This window comes from Tubulanus polymorphus, chromosome 1 (assembly GCF_964204645.1).
Source record: "Tubulanus polymorphus chromosome 1, tnTubPoly1.2, whole genome shotgun sequence".
Taxonomy (NCBI): domain Eukaryota; kingdom Metazoa; phylum Nemertea; class Palaeonemertea; order Tubulaniformes; family Tubulanidae; genus Tubulanus; species Tubulanus polymorphus.
In genome coordinates, this window is record NC_134025.1 from 21,756,308 (window position 1) to 21,777,753 (window position 21,446).

General features: G+C 38.2%; 3 protein-coding genes across 4 annotated transcripts in view; 2 read left to right on the forward strand and 1 right to left on the reverse strand.

The window, feature by feature from the left end:
* Window positions 1-21,446, forward strand: part of LOC141898129 (ubiquitin-ribosomal protein eS31 fusion protein) — a 147,561-nt gene that overhangs the window by 77,640 nt on the left and 48,475 nt on the right. The window contains exon 1 of one of the 2 annotated variants that reach the window (XM_074783959.1): window positions 2,791-2,801. The exons of the other annotated variant lie outside the window; for it this stretch is intronic. The gene's annotated coding sequence lies outside the window, so the exon portion shown is untranslated. Of the gene's footprint in view, window positions 1-2,790; window positions 2,802-21,446 lie in introns of those variants that run through there. 2 annotated transcript variants of the gene reach the window in all.
* LOC141898128 (multiple coagulation factor deficiency protein 2 homolog) lies at window positions 1,612-4,142 on the forward strand. The gene is made up of 4 exons (XM_074783956.1): window positions 1,612-1,719; window positions 1,880-1,963; window positions 3,234-3,415; window positions 3,931-4,142. The coding sequence occupies exons 1-4, from the start codon at window positions 1,622-1,624 to the stop codon at window positions 4,056-4,058; spliced, it is 492 nt and encodes a 163-aa protein (XP_074640057.1). The 5' UTR covers window positions 1,612-1,621; the 3' UTR covers window positions 4,059-4,142.
* LOC141898126 (cap-specific mRNA (nucleoside-2'-O-)-methyltransferase 1-like) lies at window positions 4,122-19,559 on the reverse strand. Its single transcript, XM_074783954.1, has 24 exons — window positions 19,430-19,559; window positions 18,290-18,340; window positions 17,570-17,688; window positions 17,033-17,212; window positions 16,764-16,922; window positions 16,145-16,237; window positions 15,886-15,957; window positions 15,325-15,419; window positions 14,801-14,873; window positions 14,087-14,279; window positions 13,591-13,709; window positions 13,400-13,496; window positions 13,060-13,192; window positions 12,401-12,580; window positions 11,451-11,507; window positions 11,009-11,066; window positions 10,822-10,890; window positions 10,380-10,517; window positions 10,051-10,176; window positions 8,167-8,258; window positions 7,953-8,069; window positions 6,883-6,995; window positions 6,362-6,470; window positions 4,122-5,065 (listed from the first exon to the last, which is right to left on the reverse strand). Exons 2-24 carry the CDS (start codon window positions 18,306-18,308, stop codon window positions 4,945-4,947), a joined length of 2,532 nt encoding a protein of 843 aa, XP_074640055.1. The 5' UTR covers window positions 18,309-18,340; window positions 19,430-19,559; the 3' UTR covers window positions 4,122-4,944.

Sequence of the window (21,446 nt, forward strand, 5' to 3'; positions counted from 1 at the left end):
CCGAATCAGCCACCCACCATGAACTAAACGCCAGTTTATTGTTCACCACACATTCTTTGAGCGAAAGTGAAGTAATTGATTCGGGTTTTGGCAATCAAACAAACATCCAGTTCTACGCTGCACCTATTCCCTCTTATTCCAAATATTAGCTCTAGTTATGAATCTAGTTTTTCCATCGCGTCTAGGAATCCGAAGGCGACTTCGGAAACTGCGCCACCTCTTTGTAGTTGCATCCCTTGTTTCCATTCCGATTCTGCTGTCATCTAACGGCGAATCGACTCGAACGGCCGAGTCATTGTTGAGGCAGAGCGGCAGACGCGATCAATCGATACATCAGCTATAGCCCGGATGAAACGGTAAGCATTTTTATCCTCTTCATCTCATGTTTCAGTTATTATCGTAGCTAGCTGTACGTCATGGTTGAGCATTCGATTGAAAAAGTGTTGAGATTGAAAGATCGCAGCCGCATGAGAACCAATCGGACATCGAAATGCCACAGAGACAATGGTTGAATACAGCATATAACTGTAATCAGTTACTTATTCAATTCTTTTTGGAACATTGCGTATATTAATGTTTGAAAAATAATTCAATTACTCGTTATGAATATTGAAAATTCATAACATGTTGAAGAAAATGTAAATTTACGACGAATGTATCAGTGACTATGATCACCAGACAAGGGAAAGCTATCGATACAATCTAACCGAGAGGGTCGGCGCTTGTTGGCGAGATTTCTCTGAAAGAAAACGGGCAGGAATTGTCATTCAGTCCGACTTAAGAAGGATTTGGAGTTCGATTTATTTCAGCTTAAAACCTTACACTAATAAAGTAAGGCTCTAAGCCGAAATATTTACACTAAATGGCGATGACTTCAGAACGCGACGTGTAAATAGAGTACACAACTCACAAGCCGTTTTAATGCTGATGATGTCCGTAACCATGGTTACGACGTATCCCGTGACGTTATCCGCGCAAATTGTATGCACGTTAGAACAACGTCTGACTTCAATTCAATCGGCATCGCTCTCGTGTAGCCGCGAGTAACTATTATCAGAAATATAAGCGAGGGACACGATATTAAATAGTCATAAGCGATAAAGAGGAGTTCAGATATTTCCATGCCAGAGAAACCCACCCATTCAATATTACGAGGATGAACTGAAGTCCGTACAAAATGAAACGAGGTGGCCACCTTATCCCACCCCACCCCCCCCCCCCGTTTACAAATTCCCTGCCCTGAATCTTTAAGGTGAATGGAGAATTGTTTGGTTTAAAATATTACAATTCATTCGATCTTCATAAGTCACATATTGATAAATTAATGTCTTTTGAATATCCAAATTCCAATGCATATTCCATTTGCAATTCCCAGAGTTTCCCAGAGGTTTTTGCAAAAAAATTGTCAAATTCCGTCAAATTTTTCCCAGATCTGTTCTGATTCCCGAGTTTTCCAGGTTTTACAGGTCAATGGCCACCCGATGAAATACGAAGTACTAACTGAACGAAGTCAAAATCTAACTGCCCCTTTCACTTCTTACTTTGATCACAGATGTGCATTCCGGGCGATAAGGGTTTCTATGTCGGAGTATTCGTGACCATACTACTAGCTACTTTGTGCATGGGACATTCCGGACACCACACTCGACGCCAAAGAGGTGAATCGTCGCAAGATAGAGATAACAAATTTCATGACCCGAAAGTTATCAGAGATAAAGAGTAAGTCCGTTTTTTAAACGCTTTTCGAGCAAATTTGTGAATAGTCTAAAATCAAAGCCGTTTTTTGCCGCACATTCATTTCTATCGAAAACAAGCTACCCCGGTAATGGGAATCTTTTTCTGAGCTGTTCGCGAGTACTTATTCAACTGTACTTTTCAGGCATATCCAAGAACACTACGATGGCAAAGCAGCCGTAAATACCAGCGAAATGACGGACGAAGAATTAGAATTTCATTACTTTAAGTAAGATTTAAATTTGAAAAGTGTCGAGTGATTACCGAACCAGGTATCCTAAAATCACTGGTACGCGTCACCGCCAGACAACGTTGACTTTTTCGTCCGAATTCCGTCCAAATCCCACTCAACCGAATTCTATCCATCCTCTGCAGTTATATCGTTTGCTATACGGATTCCATCTGCCAAATAATTTTCCAATGGTCTGTCTAAAATTCTGATTGAGGAACCTTTGACATTAGAAACCTATAATATGAATTTCAAAACCTTTTATTGTTTTTTGAATGAAAATTTTCCAAAAGGACTCCGAAGATGGGTGGAAGGATACCATCCGAAACGTTGAAAAAATTATGATAACATTTGTTTCAATTCGATATTGTGGGTTTCTCTCAATCATATTCATCAAGATTGGAAATAGCGTCAACTATTTACAACCCCTTGACGTGGTTGAATTATCCATTTTCAAAATTTCAAACAAAATCGGTTAATTTTGGTTAATTCAGGGCTGACAAGCTCTGAAAAGTGATATCAGTAACAAACTGAATTTTTTCAGTAACATTTCATTGAAATATGAAAGATTAATCAGTAATCAACAGTAAGATCCGCAGTAACACCTTTCATATTTGGAACGCATCAAAACAATCAAATAATAAGTATTTCTCGGGATAAAATAGTAACAAATACTGAAAATCAGGAACAGTTGATGACAGCTCCTGTTTATTGAACTTAAACCATAGTTCAGTTAGTTCATTGAACTTAAACCATAAATCATACTTCTGAACGCATCAAAACAGTCAAATAATAAGTATTTCTCAGGGAAAAAATAGTAACAAATACTAGAAATTAGGAACAGTTGATGGCAGCTCCTGTTTATTCAAAACTCATTGAACTTAACCCTTTCAGTGCGTCTACTCCGCAGTGCGGTGTATAAATCGGTGATGAATTTTGCTAGTACACCGCACTGCGATGTATTGATGTCATTAGTAATTAGTCTTTATCTCTATTGAATATGGCAGCACCTGTCAAACATAGTGAAATATCAGTAACTAACGATACACTGCACCACGGTGTAGACGCACTATAGTGGTATTCCCATTATTCAACACACTAGTGGAATTTTTCAAAATTTTCAAATTATCTCCAGCACTATAGGGTATTAATTAGTCAGCACTGAAAGAGTTAAAACCAAAAGGCTAGAAATTGGTAACAAAAGACTAGTACAAAGTGAACACATTCTGCTGAACTTCTATCAAACAAATACAAAATAATTTTCTTTCAGACTACATGACTTGGATAACAATACTAAACTGGATGGCTTAGAGATTCTGCACGCTATCAGTCACATGCTTCCCTACGACGAGGAGGTCGGGGCTAAGAAACCGGATCTGAAGGGCAAAACCGCCGAAGAAGTTCAAAAACTAATGGAAGAGCATAAAGAACAAGAACTCAAGTATTACACAGGTCGGTAATGTCCATCGGTAAACAAATTTGATTACAGGACAAACAAGACGAAGGCTTATATAGCCCGTCTCAGTATCGCCTAAAACATTCAAATATAAACAAGTCATTTCCTTTGGAACTTTAAACGAAGCGAAAACATTTTCAAATATGCATGCATACATATTGCGATGTGACACTTTTGTTGAATATACAGTAGAACTTGCTTAATTCCGATTTTTCAATCCGGATTTTCGTTTAATTCGCCTGATTCATTTGGTCCGTTTAACCTTGAACCATGTAAACTATAGTTCATAATTTGGATTTTAAAACTAAGGACAAAACGGGGCTTTTCTAAGCCAAATTAATCAGAGCCGAATTGGTTTCTTGCTTTTTGAAATCTTAGCAAAAAAAATTCCGGACCTTTCTCGGAGGGCGCATTCGAATTTTGGAGGGGGTAAACCAATCAACCCCTAAATCTGCCCTGGATTCCTACATCCGACGATCATTCCGAAGAATTCTTAAATATCCTTTTACAGATATCATAGACCGGGTATTAGAAGACGATGACATCGACAACGATGGTTACTTAACCTATTTGGAATATGTATTAGCGCGCAGGCGCGACGAAGCTCAACATCAAAAGGCGGAGCAGGGCAAACAATAATAACGAAATATTCTCTGTTTTTTTTCGAATTTCATGAATGTATGTATATTTTTGTAAAACCACTCCATCGTGTCTGTACAATAATAAGGTCAGTATTTTCTAATAAATGTATGTATATATACATGCATACGAATACAGCATAACAGCACATTATATTGTAGCGCTTTTACAAAACGAAATTACTTACGTTGCCATTTGTAAAGAACTCTCTGTCTCTCTCAATACAGAATTTTTAACAAAATAATTTCAAAGTATATGTACAGCTTAAACGATTTTGGAGCCTTTTGACCATAAACAGTCAACCCCCCAATATGCCAACCCCACCCCCCAATCAAAAGCGCCAACCCCCCTAAGGCCAGGTTTTTTATTAGGATGGATCGTCTGTATTTTGTCTTGGAACTATTCAAAATGAACCCTTAAAATACTGTTGTACTCTCTATATCCTTAAAATCCTCAATCACCGACGTGGGCACTAAATCGAGGGTTGACTGTAAATTAAAACAAATACAGCAGAATCGGCTCAAGTAGAATCTGACACCCAACTCCAATATTTCGAAAATATTTTTCGGACCCAATATACAAAATGCAAACTATCGAACTAAAATATCGCTCGCTATGAATAATATCGTAATGGTTCATAAAGAACCAATTTGAGCCTTAAGAAATCTGATGTACCATACAGTTATAACAAATGTATTCCCAGCTCCCCTAACGACCTTATACGCACGAAAGTGGCCAGGACGAGCGGATCAGATGGTATCCGTGGAATGTAGGTAACAGCCTTCAGAGTGAAAGTTAGCGACTTTCGATTACCGATACTAGCCGAGCACGCGAGGCACGAGATAAAGCGCAAAACATTCGAAATATTCGCGACAACGATTTTCCATCATCGTAGTTTTACCGTGTTGTCGCCGACGTACTGCAAAAAATCCGTCCTCAGTAAATCCGATGATTTCGCCTCTTCATCCGTCACCCAGCGCCAACAAAAACGACTTTGCTTACCATCCCTGTAAAAAAAAAAACATTGACTTATCAATATTTTCCCTACATTGGGCCGGTATCATTCATAGTATCAAATTTACTGTATATTTTCATCAAATGTACAGTCGAGCACACTTGGGTTGGATTTATAATGCCAAATTTCTGCATAACCATATGAACCATTTTCTATACGGTGCTTGCAATGTTATATTCGTCCACTAAGTCAGATTTGCAGACACTCGGACAAAAATCCTTCTTCCAAACAGATACGACCTACTTGAACAGGCTTTTTAATATATATTGCATTAACTAACGACAGGGTGGACACTCTCGACCCGTTTACAAATCCCCCCCGCCCCCCCCCCCCCAGTTCTCCCTGATTTCTCCATGCGATTACACAAAATTCCCAGAGTGAATGAATCATCAGAGAAATTTCTTGAGGTTTGAAATGTTAAGATTCATTCACTTATCATTGAATCACGTACTGAAACACGTGGTTGCTAGAATTATCCGAATTTCAGATTTTTGGTAAAATTTGTCGAATTCCCGAGTTTCCCTGACTTTTTCTAGACGTTTCGGCCCCACTCCGCGCGGTGGCGCCACCCCGCCAGCAGCAGAACACAAACACGGCCATTCTCTCAATTTTCAATGATAGAAATCGTGTGTGTATTTCAATTATTTCGGCTGTTAGGGTTTTAAGGCACAATATAAGTTGATGATGTGATATGGCGATGTTAATTAATGATAATTCCGCAGTGAAGCTGAACGGTGCCGATTGAGTGTACAGCTGCCGAAAACACTGAAATGTGCGTAGTTGAGTAACTATTTGCAGTGAATTGCAGACGAAACATGAAGCCTTAACGGCCGTTTAAAAAAAAATTATACCAATCGCAATTGTAAAATAAAAATGAGATAGAACCTAAGTTAAAATTCTGGCCATTTCTAAAATGTTATTGATTATTATTACTAATTTTTAGTCAGTGCGGAACGTTTAGTTTTCCAACAATAATGAGGGGTGGTAGGTAGTCATGCGATTCAAGTCATCATTTATTACGCGTTACTTCCGTGTTGTTGAAAATCTCGCGAGTCCTGGACTAAACCCCAATGAACAATGTGATCTGTGTGCTGGCCACCAAAATGCACACAGATCACACTACACTACCCATTACACACTCCAGTACCCACAGCTTTCATATATCCTTCCAAATATTTAGTGGCTTTCTTCCTGGATTTTCCCCGATTCCCTGAGTTTTCCAGGCCAGTGGCCACCCTGTACCAATATCCACAAAGGTATCTTCAGCGACTGTTGTTCCGGTACCTACTTGTAAGAAGCAATACAGTCCTGTGGAGTTTCTTCCGTAGACTGGTGTGTTTTTTCGTTGTAGAAATATTTACGTAATCTCGACCTGCTCATTTGCATATGCCACGGAGCTTAAAACGGAAAGAAACAAAAACATGATTCACACTAGGTCATTTAGAACGTTCTAGATTAAGTCAGTTCCAATCTAAAACGGACTAAGCGTTCACACTAGTGAAAATTCTGATTAGTCCATTTTTTGAATGGACAATTTAGACCAACCAAAGATGGGTCCGATCTAAACTTCAGAACGGACCATTTTTCTGTGTGTGAATAGAAGTTTTGCTTTGATTATCGCCTGTCAATCATTGCATTGCAACTAGCAGGACCAGCTGTGAATGCACAATCTGGTTTGCCCATTCTAAATTGGTCTGTTCCAGGTGTGTTGACCAAATTAGAATGGACTAACTAGCTACAGTGTGAACAAAGCTTTAACCTAGTCATAATATTAACTCAAAATTGACAAGTGCGTCTATCAACACAAACCTTTGACTGTTCCGATAAGAAGAATACTCTGAGGTAAATAATGCCGTCCCGTCAAGCTAATGTAGCACTCGCGAGGTAAATGGCCACGACCTTTCACAATTTTATTTGCAACACTGAAATTTATTCAAAAATTTTTCGATGAAAACATCGCCACAACTAATGCGGTCTGAAATGCTCGACAATTTTGAGAATTTCAATATTCAATGCCCCCTGGCGAACATACATTACCTATGACAAAGCTAACAATTATCAAATATCATCACTATAAATTAAGTTGAAATTTTCCTCAAAATCCGTTCTCCAGATATCAACAAGAACTGATCACACTTAGATCATCACTGACTGCATAACAATCAACTGATCCAAAACCCTGTCCAATATGTTAAAAGATCTCTTCCCATCACAGTATACCCATCACAAATTCCAAAATAAAATGGCAAACCATGAAGAAGCTGGAAGCCTAAGAATTCAGACCAACAATGCACACTTGAGGAACGAAAAAGGTCACAAGGTCACTATATTGTTTCCGATCAACCCAATTTTCTTGTGGGGATAGGCCCTAGGGGGGACACGAACGGAGTAATAATCAAGAAAATTGATGGAAGCTTCTTCAAAAAAACTTAACTAAACATTAAAATAGGCAATTTTGCAAACCAACTACGGCCATAAATCAGTCATCTTGATTCCAATGAGGCCAATTTTTGGGCTGCAGATGCGTCTAGAGTAGGTACTTATAGGTATATAAACCAAATATCGAAACCATACGCATATCAAAGTGCATCAAAAATGTCTCAAGAAAACAAGATTCTGTTAACAAACAGATGGACAAAAGTGAACTTAGGACAAATGTGACCCCAGTGGACTAAAAGCTAATTTCAAAGGAACGCTCGACAATATAATATCTATATAAATTCAATATCACTCACATGAATTCAATATCATGAGTGATAGCCTTATTAATTGAGGATATCCCTGAATTTGGACGCAGTTTAAGTCCAAATAAATCCAACTTAAACAGAGTTTTCAATGTAGGCCTACGTATATTAGATGAATTTTTCGAAAAAATTTACCGATCAAATATTTTCGCAGCATCTTCCAGTCGGTACACATCTTTACACCGTAGGGGAGCCAGGTCGGGTCGGCTGGCCTTGTTTACAGCTTTAATGAACTTTTGGATCTTCTCGATTCTAGAATTCAAGCAGTATGAACATAGAGAAACCGTTGTTACTGTGGTATATATTGCTAAGGCAGATCAGGGAAAATTAAATGCACCATTGGGTATACCTGGCTGTAAAATGCAAGTGACGTAAATCTTCACCAAACAGAACCAAAGCATCCAATACATGAATGCATGAGACTTTCTTTTGTCCTTTACCCTGAATGTGAAATAGAAAATTTAATCTTTAAAGCTTGTAAACATTGTAGGCCCTGAGTACTAACTAGGGGTCCAGGGACACCATGCCCACTTGGGAAGTGGTTTCAAATGCTCAACAATCTAACAATTTCAATATTCAACGCCCTCTGGTGACCATATACAAAAACCAATGACATTGAAACTCAATACAATCATAAAACATGTCAGCAGCTACGATTTTGTAATTGATTGTGATAACAAAAAATGCCTCGTTACCAATTTAATATGGAAATACTAAGTTATTCTACTATTCAACGCCCCCTGGTGACGATATTCAAAACCCAATAACCTTGTAACTCACCATATTCATAGAACATGTCATGAACTACAACTTTGCAATTGATCATGGTAACAAAATATGCCTAGGTACCAATATAATAAGGAAATACCAGGTTATTCTACTATTCAACGCCCCCTGGTGACCATATAGAATAACTTATTTCCTTAAAACTCACCACAATCATAGATGATGTCATGAGCCACAACTTTGCAATTGATTGCGGTAACAAAATATGTATTGGTACGAATATAATATAGAAATACTAAGATATTGTATTATTCAACGCCCCCTGGTGGCCATATACAAAAAACAATGAACTTGAAACTCACCCCAATCATAGAACATGTTATACGCTACAACTTTCTAATTCATTGTTGTAACAAAATATGCTTAGGTATCAATATAATGTTGAAAAACTTTTTCCCACCTACGAATGAGTACTAATGACACCAAGATGGCCGCCAATTGCGTCATAATTGGCGGATCAAAAATACCTGTCTCAGGTATAAAACATCCCTTTACAAAGAATACCCATCACAAATTGCAATGAGAAATGGCAAACCAGTAGGAAGCTGCAGGACCTAGAATTCTGGCCAAAATTGACATTTTTGGGCACTAAAAAGGTCATAGGACGGCCATCTTGAGTCATATGGACCCAATTTTTCTTATGCTGATGGGCCCTTGGTAGATTCAAATATAATCGAAAGATCAATGTTGATCAATTGATCAAAGCGTCTTCAAAATTTCCCTCGTAAACTTCGAAAATGTGTAAAAAGTGCTGATTTTGGCGAACAACAATGGCTGCCAGTCGGCCATCTTGATTCTGACAGGGCCATTTTTTGGGCTGAAGATGTGTCTAGGGTAGATGCATGTATAACCAAATATCAATACATTACCTTGAAGCGTCTTCAAAACTTCCCAAAATAACTGGATTCCGTCTACGAACGGACGGACGGACCACGGACGAAAAGTGAACGCAATAGCCCGCTGGGACTAAGTCCCAAGTGGGCTAAAAAGGTAACAGGGCCAAAAGTATTTCATAATGATGCTGTGTCCATACTAGGAATTTCAAAACCCAAGATGACCACGCACGTGAGAAGTTCAAATTGGGGTTTGAAATCAAAGTTGTTACACCATCAAACGCAATAATTTGTTGAGCTAAATCTGAGACGAAATATGCCCGGGTTAGAGAGTAACGTCGATTATTAGGTGCAATGTGTTGCAATGGTAGATGCTACATGCCATCTAGTTTGATGGCATCCTTCATGTCAAAGCCCTGCTTCACTTCCAGCAGGTGTGGTGGGTTTGCAAGGGACACCGAATCAAAACGAATCCGACAAAATCTTCCAACCAAATAAATGACAGGGATAATCCCTATTTTAAGATCAACATTATTGAATATGATAGCATCGCACCTTTTTCGAAAAAAACCTCGGGTAAAATAACCCAAGTCGAAAAGTCATGGTCTGCATACCTCTCCAAACAGTTCCTGAACGATTTCCACTTCTAGGAGCGTGTCGCGGGGAATCTCTAACTTGACGTCATCGAATTTCATCCATTTGCTTCCGGGGACACCATTCCATCGGAACACATATGAACGCTGAATTTCCATTTAAGAAAAAAAAAACATTTTTTACTCGTTCAATTTTAATCATCCATCATATCCAACAACTTTTTCAAAAGGTCATCAATATCATCCTCCCTTGAACCTGATGGCGGTATCACGAGAATACCCCCGTATCAAGAAATCAAGTCATGGACAGGGTTCAGCGCTGAAGGGTTTTAAAAGAAAACTCTACTTACGCCCATGCCTAGAAAATAAGATATATTCTCAGAGCCACAAACTACACATCTATAATCGTAGACACTCTTGATTTTTTTCAAACAACCGGTCGTCAGTATTTCGGCGGGTTCGGACATGTATCGATGGTTCACTTCATCCTACAGGCGAATGCACATATAAGTGTTCACCTCCAAGTAAATTCTAGCACCAAAGTACGATAAACTACGGCAAGCCATTGCGGCCATAAGATTTTATTTTTCTAAGTTGAAATTCAAAATTCGAAAATTTCGACTTCCTTGCTCAAAATTTTGACAAACTCATAATTTTTGACTTAGTAAGTCGAAATTCTTTTTAAACTCAAAATTTAGATTTTATAAAATTTTGTGTTAAGAAGTTGAAATTTAAACTTAGAAAAAAAAACATGGCCGCAATGCTCTTAATAAACTAATCGGTCAATTTTACCTTCAGTAACTTCTGAAACTTGGTTTTTGGATCATCTTTGGTTTTTTCAGCTCTCACTTCATCCGGTACCTGCAAAAGGAAGCAAAAGACGGTTTGAAAATTTTATGGCTCCATCTTGCGCTACAGCATTTTTGAAAAATCATCACTAACAGTCGAGCTTATTGCATGAGAAACCTGTCTACAGTACCTTCCACTTTTTGAAACATCTTTGTCTCATATCAGCCTGACGGCCTTCGTATAGATTCCTGAAAAGAAAAGATCGCCATATTGAAGATTCCAATAGGTGCTTCAGATTTGTATGCTTCACCCTTTCAGCGCATCTACACCGCAGTGCAGTGTATAAATCGGTAATGATTTTTGCTAGTACACCGCACCATGGTGTATTGATGTAATTAGTTTTATTCTCTAACGAAAGATGGCAGCGCCCGTCAAACATAGTGAAATATTAGTAACTAATGACAGACACGCTATAGCAGTATGCATGGGGGTAGAATTTTTTTAAGATTTTCTTATCTCCAACATTTGTGGGTATCAATAAATCAGCTCTGAAAGGGTTTTAAATACAAAAGCTACAATACATACATAAGTAACTGTACATCGTAGTTTGTGCCGGAGCAAATAAAACTTACGGATTTTGAGCGAACGCTTGTATTTTCTGGAGATTCGTTGCTTGAATGATACCAAGCCTAAAAGGCAAGAATTAAAACAGTACTGGTAATAGCATTATGAAACATATCTGCTAAACATGCACGATCAATGTTGGAAGATTCGATTGATGGAACTAGTAAGCAGTGGCCAGGCATTGTCTGGGAAGCTGTTATTAGTCTGCAATTATTCTTAATATGGAACAATGAGCATCAAGGATGTTGTGAGTTCGGTCAATCTGTGTCATTCCAATTGCCAGATTATGTTAATGTTCAACGGTGAATAAGAGGATCAGCCATGAGTTAACTGGAAGTGGGAATGATGGAGGAACTAGGAGATACCCTACAGTTGGCAGGTTGTTGTGTTGAAGGTTGAGTGTGAAAGCAGCCGCTGCCTTTCAACCATAGTAGATTCGACCATTAGGTACAGGGCCGTCGGAACAGGGGCAGCCAAAGCCGCCCCACTTTTTTGCTTAACAAAAATTTTTTTCAAAAGCACGCTGTACCGCGTAGCAGCTCGTCGTTCTCTGTACTAGGTGGTTGGCTCACGACTTCTCATGCTTCTGTGAATGAGACCGTGCAATGGCCCCAAAACGCATCTCCGGCGATTGAATTTTCAAAATTTTTCTAGGGGAGGGCCCCAGACCACCCTTCAGAAATAAGCCTCGCCACTGAAAAATTCCTTCCGACGGCTCTGAAGTACAAAAAAAAAACTTTCATGAACCGCCGATTTAAAGCTCAATTTTTGAGAATTTTATCAATTTTTCAAAACAGTGTAAAATGGATATAAAAACGATGATTTATCTGGACTGCACAACCCTAATGATTCGATTAAGACCTATTTGAGGTATGCACACCCAAAATTAAGTGAAATATCCCAAAAAGATCGTGGACAATAGAAAATGAATAGACTTTAGTATAAATACAAGACTTACTCTTCGTTAGAGTTATTTATATATTCGATGAATGGATGGTCCATTTGCAGTATGTGTAACGGCACAAGCTCTTCGACATCATTTTCAGAATGTTTCAAACTGTCCATTGAAATGTTCGCCTCAAACAAATAATCATGCACTCCATCGGCGTCCGGTTTCAACCATTTACATACGATATACCTACAAACGAAGATTTTAAAAATATAACTTTCTTCGAAGATTCAGCTTAAACATCTTATAACACAGACATCTGACTCGGTACCGATTTACTAAAATCGATTTCGACAAACATTCAAATTCTCTGATTCTTCTGACGTCAATATCGTTGCGAAAGGTTAACAGTCCCAGCGCAACCGAGTAAGATGGAGTCAACTGTATTTAGGGTTTCTATCAATATTGTCGACGACACTATAGCTGCTTTTATCTACAAACTTACAAACTTGGTCTGAAGTATTTTCGCATATACCAGAAAATGCTTGTTATCTTAATTTCCACACCATTTTAAAGAAATGAAATTCAGATATTCGCCAGTGATTCTTGGGTTTTTATCAGAACGTACATTCAATAGATAAGCAGTGGACGCTATGCCAGTGCGTCACAGTAGTACTGAACATAGACGGATTCGACTATCAAAAAGAAACGTTTTAAGTAGTGTTTACCTTTCGGAGTTCGCTGGACGACTCGTGACTGGTTTGAATATAGCTACGTGCTCAAATATGAGATACATCAGATATATCAAACCAACACTGAACGAAGTGAATATATCGAATAATTTACACACAAAATGTCCACCTGCAAAAATCAAATCATAGCGATTTAGTACAGTGAGATTCACGAGAAAATTTTCAAAAGGCCATTGCAATGATCAGAAAAATTCATCAAAGCAGTACTCAAAAGGTTAAGATTTTCTTCTAATATAAAACAATCGCATTAGATACTTATTGATAAAGCAAATAAAGTGAAGATAAATACCAGTAATCAAACAATCCAATAACCTACCTTCTCTTAATATTGAAAGCGCACATAAAAACTGGCATAGGTAAAGACGTTTTGACAAGATTTCTTGAATATTTTCGTGACCTTCAACAGAAAATCCCTACAACAAATATCAGATAGAAGCGAATATGAGAACTTTTTGAAGTTGAAAATACGTATCAGATACTAAGAAGAAATTTGGAGATATTTCTTACGCCGTCTGCCATAACAAAATGAACACCTTTATCATCAGTGTTTTCCATTACAAATTTCCTGAATGCTATCAAATTCGCCGGGTTGTAAATATCACCATCACCTTCAACACCTTTAGCACCTTGAAACGAAAAAATAAGAAACCATACTAACAAGGAAACTACTATCAGAATGTACTAAATGAGTGATGACAATCAATCTAATAAGTATGAGTCAGTCTTATCAATTCAGGTTTTTGGACTTATTTTGGAGCGACGTGGATAAGCGGTTTGAGCATTCAACTCAGGGATGTGAGGTCACACATTCAAACCCTGTCCAGTACCGAGGTAAGACATTTATGGTACCCACATCACCTCTCCTCACCCAGGATCATGGGTATCTGGCCTGATGGCTGAATCCTGAGCGTAGTAGCTTGGATGTTTTTTCACCAGAGAGATAGACTGATGAGCAGTTAGTGATGCAGGCTAGGGGTAATTATACTCTAAAAATCATCATTACCGTAAAATGGTTCAAACAGTTCACTGGGAGCTGCATGGAATTCCTCCAGTTTAAAATCGCACGGCCCACGCAGAGTCATTCCGAACCCTTTAGCCGTACACTGCCTCCTCCATAACACGTACTCGCTAAAACCACCAGGACCGGCGCAAATATCAGCAAAATATAACAGTTCACCTTTCTCAACCGAAGACATCTATAAGGAGAAACAAACAGTGATTAAGGCTTCAAATAAACAGTTTTTCCATGAAGTTGCCAACAACCATCAACTCTGAAAACTATTTGTTATATGAAATCATAGTTATTTTAGTTATTTTTCAAGACTAAATTGGATATGAATGTCAACTTTTGCGAGCTATGAACTTTTTTGAAGTGATCTCCAATAAAATATTCTTTCGAAAAGAAAGTTAAGAAAAACTACCGGTACCATCCAACTTGATATCGGACAAAGTTCCTCCGAGAGAGCCTAGATATCACATCATCATTACAAAATTAGTTTTAAAGCGATAAGAATTTTCACTTAGCTACCGTAGATACTTTTAACACATCACCGTCAGAAAAATCAAATGACGGTTGTAGATACCAGATGCCAAGATTCTTCAGAATTTCTAACCAACAACTTATGTGATTTTCATAATTCAGTGAGTTCGTCCAAAAGACATAATTAAACCATTGGTTTCGGGTATTCAGTTATTGCAAAATGAATACTTTACTTACACCATCTTTATCTTTCGGATCGGTGAACATGAAATCTGATATAGCGTCCATATTGGCCATTTTCATAGCTGCTCTGAAAATCAATCAATAAAATGAACAAATAATACACAAATCATAAACAGGAAACAGAGAGCTACGAACGATTTGAATTCAATCAAATTTGTATACCGGTACTTATTTTTAAGAATATCGTCGCATATTCAAATCTAATATTTGTTTTTGATATCAGGAACGGAATGATGATATCAAAGCCACGATCACATGGAAACAAATTGACGCGGGCCTAACTGGCAGAGATCAAATTTGGCCCGTGCCTAATAAGCTTAGAGAGCACGTTCACATTCAAACTAAACAATGCTTAAACAAAGTGAGTCACTTCCAGAACCAGTTGCAATTCACATTAATAATTTAGTACGCAGCCTAATATGGCATGAGCCAAAAATGTTCGTGTGTTCCTCGCTAGTTTACTCTGCATGTTCTCAACGGGAACGAATGAACCAGCATATCAAACAATGTCGGTTTACCTGTTCTGGAAAATACCGCCACGAATTGTTTCATATGGATTGGATCTTGTTCGTGCCCTTCTCATTTCATCGCCTTCTAAGTTATCAAACACGCTCTGTTAACGAGTTTAAACAAGTTTTTAATTCAATATAATGATTCCCAGGAAATTGTATCCATCCTAAAGAAGATTTAGTCTGGCCGCCTTTTTCCATGTCAAGTTGAACCGTGTTATAACAAGTTTATCACCTGATACAACTACCGTAACTAAAAATTGTGTTCCAAATAAGAAATATGATTTATTTCATACTAAATATCATAACAAACTATTTAGTTGAATAACTAATACACTTCCTGGATCTTTTTGATGAGATTCTACTTAAGACTATCAATTCCCTCACTTTTGATAAGAATTGACATTTGTTTTATCTTTTACCAACGAAAATGAGCAACCGCATAAGTTCAACTAGAACCTGTTGCAACCCCCATATACTTCAACATTAAAAACCAAAAGATGTAACAGTTTAACATGAATTACTTTTGTATTAACTGCTTGGTATAAGAGGACGCTTTGGTCTACTAACCTTGCATTTCAGAACACTCTCTAAGGTTTCCTCACTGATGAAGTTCGTTTCATCATCAATACTCAACTTTTTCTACAATAGAGACATGGGGGAGATAATCAGATCTTCAGATCCAAAAAGCAAAATAACTTATCATAACTTATAATATCTGGTATCAAAATACAGTCAGCAGAGAACACTTGCTGATCAATGGTCGAATGCCTTGCTTAACAACTCTTGATGAAGGGACATCGGGACAATTCTATGAATCTATACTTACAGGCCCTTCTTTCATCCATTCTCTTAGTGTTTCAATATCAGGTATCGGCATCGTGGCAGATGGAATCCATTCGATGATTTCATCTTCGGAAACCTATGAAAAAATGATGAAATATTAGCAGCAATCACACAAGCGTTTTGGGTCCCGGAACAACCAATCACACAGGTGCTAAATGGGCCTGTGCCTGTTTGGCCCGACCGAAAACATCGGACCAGGCTCGAGCCAAATTTTAGCACAGGTAAAATTATTGCGTGTGAATTGCAACTGGATCTGGAAGTGTCTCACTACGATTTGTTTGAGCATTGTTCAGTAGCGAATGAGTGGTGAATACACTCTCTAATTAGGCACGGGCCAAATCTTATTCAGGCGACTAAATTTTAGTAAGGTCAAATTTCCAGTAATCAAACATTGGATACCATCAGATAGTAAATTTAAATGGAGTTTCCTTAAACCTGGATTTAATGAACAAAATTGAGGGATTAACCCTGCTTAAATCTAAAAGAGTATGTATGTGCCCCTCATACAAGTGCATAGATATGATTTATACTTAACTAAGCCTAGGAAATTGTAGCATTTCAACAGTCTAACTATAAACATTTTCACTTCTTAAATTCAGTACCTTCTCCGATTCAAAATCCCACTCCGTTTCCTTCGCCTCAAATCCTTTTATTGCCAAACCGAGACCTCGTCGACCCCTCTGCTTTGATGCTTCGACTATATCGACACGACCTTGTCCCCGTCTGCCGAGACCAGTTCCTTCTTTATGACCCATCTTGGCCTAAAAATCATTCATCATGTACTGTACTTATATATGAATCATTCCACATTCTGGTAATTCGAAGCCTAAAATTCGGATACAAACAAACTTATATTTGAACTCAATCTTACCATCATTTTAAACGCAAACTGGTTATAGTTCGATTTATCGATTTTTTTCTTTTTCGGAGACGGTTCACCATCATCCGATTGCTCGTCATCTTCAGATGATTCGGTGGACTGCTGCCGAGTTGAGGAATTACCCATTTCTACGTGGTTGTGTTTAACACTTGACGCTTTGTCGGCATTATCCTGGTATCAGATGTAGCATTACATAGGATGTATTGGTTATCGACAATCACATAACAATTTCGAACGAACAAAATTCAATACCATAAACAAACATTTCATATTGGTATATGGCTTTCTAGTAAGCTAGACTACTCTGGAATACGCAGATCAGGAAAATAGCTTAAAAACAATTTTTGAAGTATTATGTACCAGTGTTTTCTACATAGATTCATACTCTTCATAGGTTTTACTGGCCAAAAACAATAGATTGTTTAGGGAGTATTTTTGTAGTATCATTTGCAAGTTTTATATACTACCGACTATCAAGGCTAATGACAAAAATAGTTTGAAAAGAATTTCAATAAATTACGCATCTACCTTGACGTTCAAGATTTTGAGCCCATCATCAGACTCATCAGAAGAGTCCGAGAGCGAACTCGTTCCAGCAAGAAACGTTTTAGAAGTTGCAGCTCCAAAACCAACATACTCTTCCACGTCTAAGGATAAAATAACATGGGTATTAAGACAAATCATCTATCATCTGTATCATATACAACGTAATAGACTTTGCATAGCTCAGATTTTGCAGCTGTCTCAGGTATGCCACTCCCAAGATGGATGAGTGGCAATTTCTTTGGATTTACTCCTCTCCAAATGCAAGCAAGAGACTGTTGGTACTTCTAGTAGGCTAGTGGTACTATGACCCTTAGTCTGGGCCACGTTTCAAAGATGTGATATTGCTGGAGCTGATTCAGGACCTAATTTTGAAGGTTTTGTGACACAAAGGGCACTTGTAATTCTTAAAAAGGCATATTGGAGATATGTTTAAAATTTAGGCATTGCCTCTGCAATCTCGTGGGCGAGACGCATTTTACAGCTTTTCCGAGTAGCAAGCTCTTAATTATCCTAACAATTATGCAAGAAAAGTTTACAGGACTCCATAAGGCACTGAAAAGTTAAGAGTTAATTCAGAGAAGGGTTATCCAAAAGAGATAAGGGTGTTTGTTCAACGAGGCCCACAAGACACCCAGAATTGATAGAACTGGTGCATTCGTTCCTTGAGGTGTACGCACATCATACCCATTAGATATTGCTTACCTGAATCACCACTGTTCATGATTCTAATGCTATTTCAATTCTTGTATTCTCCTGAAATTAGGGATTGACATTATAGCCTATTCCATACACATTTTACTCTCTCATCTATCAGACTCGATTTACTGACTGAACAGGGAAGGGATTGCCTCTCAATGGCTGGGTTATGCCTCTCATCAGGGGCGGAACTAGGAAAAGGGATCTAAGGCAGAGATCCAGAAGAAAAGGCATTTCTTGGATGAAGCAGCCATGTCAAAGGCCACTAGCAGCGACTCATCCTCAGTGTTAATATATTTTTACGGTATCTAGGATACTCGGGTACAGATGCGGATTCCAGGGAGTTGCGCGAGGCGAAATGAAGTAAACTTGAAAATTTCCCTCTATTTCCGATAGCGCTTGCTTATCAAATTGTTTATTATTGAGTGTCCTAGTGCGTAACTGTCCACTGCCCGACCCTTGATGATGGTAAGAAAATAAATTTGGATCTTCTAGCCCCGGTGACAGTGTTTTCTTCATGGCATGGGCAGTGACTCACAGAGTCAGTGCCATATGTAATATTTTCAGTGTAATAATAATTCTATCTCTGTCTTTGTATTAAAGATAGATGAGGCTGATTTCTCAGATTCCTGATTTCCCTGCAGGATATATTCCGATCTGCCCTGGAGACTAGAGATGAATCTTTTTCAATTTGTCCATTTCATCATCAAAATCAAAGGTGGACATGGGCAGGCCAGGCTAAACGCCCATTTGGTATTTAGCTCATTCTGATTGGTTGCGCTAATGATGCTGGACATCAGGATTTTCGTTTTTTCTGTGTAAATTTCAAAGTCCCAATCACGTTTTCTGAATTGAATTATTATTGAATCAAACTTCTACCACCGCAGATTTACGGATTAACAGTGTCGGATTGGTGCACCTTTATTATACCTAGCATACCAAGTTTATATATGGTCCGTAAATCTGCGGTGGTAGAAGTTGGCAAACCGGGTGGAATTGAGGTCGGAGGAAGGAACCGTGGCGTTTTTTTTTCATTTTTTCCACCCTTTCTTACTATATACGATACGAAACGAAAAAGTTCCACTCATCGAAGAAGAAAGACTATTCTTATCCATTATTCAATGAACAAATAATTAAAACACTCACAACAAAAGCAACGAAAGAACGCTTCGTTGTGTTCATTGGAATTATGATTGGGGCACCACCGATAATGCGTATATGTGATCGAGAACGAAAGCTTGGGTTCCTTTTTCTTTCACTTTCATATTACCATAGATGGTAACGTTGTTTATTGTGGATGTAATGATTTGTAACTATTGGTTCGAATCCCTCCTTGTGGCGCACACAATTATTCATATACGCCTATAGTGCCCGCGAGATTTATCTTTTTGAGAATTATCTATGCAGAATGAATAAGAATTTATAACCAACAGGCCAAAATGCCAAAATGCCTTGCGATTTTTATTAGGCAATGTTTCTTCTTTTATGCAAGGCGTCAAAAGATCAAAGTTTATAGTTTTCTTGTTAGTACTGTTGGCATGATGCCGCACCCGAAGGCCGACGCCGAAGCTGCTACCTATTAAATCATTTGTGAGAAGTGAAACGTGGGAAGCAAGTGGGCCTCGAAAATTAACAACAGAGGCCAGTGGTCCTTGACTTTTGTCGAGATGATGCGAATTTAGCGTAGCCACCGTGCAACAACTGCGCCGACATGTCGCAGCTAAAACGCGATATAAACATGGGGGAGGGGGGTTTGAAGATGTCAGTGGTCAACAGTATTTCATTCGGAGGCGTTGACCCAGCGAGTTTTGTTTATATTGTTTACAGTATCACATCTGGACCATCCACCACAGAATTCAGAAAAACTACTTATTTTCGGCATATTACTTTAGAGCGACTTAAAACATAGTATTCTTCTGGTTACATTTCACTGATTCCAGGTGTTTTATTCACGAAAAATGGACCAAAATAAAAAGATTTGGGTAGAAAAAAATTCTGCTCAAGACCAGAGAGATGGAAACCGAAAAACTCAAGAGATTGATTGATTGTACAATAAGCTAACATTATTTCTGCTATTCTTTTATCAATAAATGGCCAGGGGCAGATTCGACCTACCACTAGTGTATCGAGGGGTACTCGTTGTGATTTTGACAGGCTCTTGCGCTAACATGAATGTTTAATTCCGGGCAAGTATTCTGGAAGTAGTAGAAATGGTCAATTCGCCTCTAAACGAAAATAGTTAACTTCAAGCGGGGGGGGGTAGATTTTATGGCCCAAAGCTTGAATATTGCATCTCAGGGCCTTGAAAAATCGAATATTTCTGGGGGTGTGCCCCCCCCCCGATCCCCCCTTTTGTGCAGTTGCCTGTATATTATCTACAGAGAAATTATTCAAATATGAGCTCTCATAGCCACCAGAACGCATCTCAGACGTTTTATTGTTCAAAATTTTCTTGGCTATACGCCCCTGATGAGAGCTATGAGCTTTGGAAGATCGAGATTCGGTCAGTTGAGTCGACCCGCTTTTCCCGCCTTTCTTAAGAACCAATTGAACGCGCGATACTGTAATATTTTAGCGGGTATCGATCTATTTGATTGGCTCAATGGATGGAGTCAATGGAAAGTGTCTTTTTGTATGCCCGTCTTGATTTTCAATCTAGTATCATGTAAACATCTCAATTTTCGAGAGATTTGCAAAAAGTTAGTTTCTTTCATTTCTTCCATCATTTAAATAAAATACAATTTTCTCAGGCTTTTTTATTTTTTATTTTTTGCAGTCCGTTCGAGGTTTTATGCAGAAAATACTCAAATGATAATTCAAAAAAATTTTTTAATGCCTTTTTGTCCTTAAAACCAATAACCGAGCAACTTAAAAACCACGTCTGTGAAAAAAGAGTAAGAATAGTTTTTCGGTGATGAAAAACCTCGCCACCTGCTTGGTTGTTTGTTCATGTAAAAGATTCTGTCGCTGAAACTCCAACTGAAATAAGTTCAGTTTATCATAGTCTTGCTCTCTAATATTTGCATAGAATTAAACAAGGAAAAAACTTGCATTTTAATGGTATTTTGATGACTGCATTTGTTACGTTTATACGACGATTTTCTCATAAGGTTTCAACCACCGTCGTGATTAAAAGTGATATTCTGACATTGTGACATATACA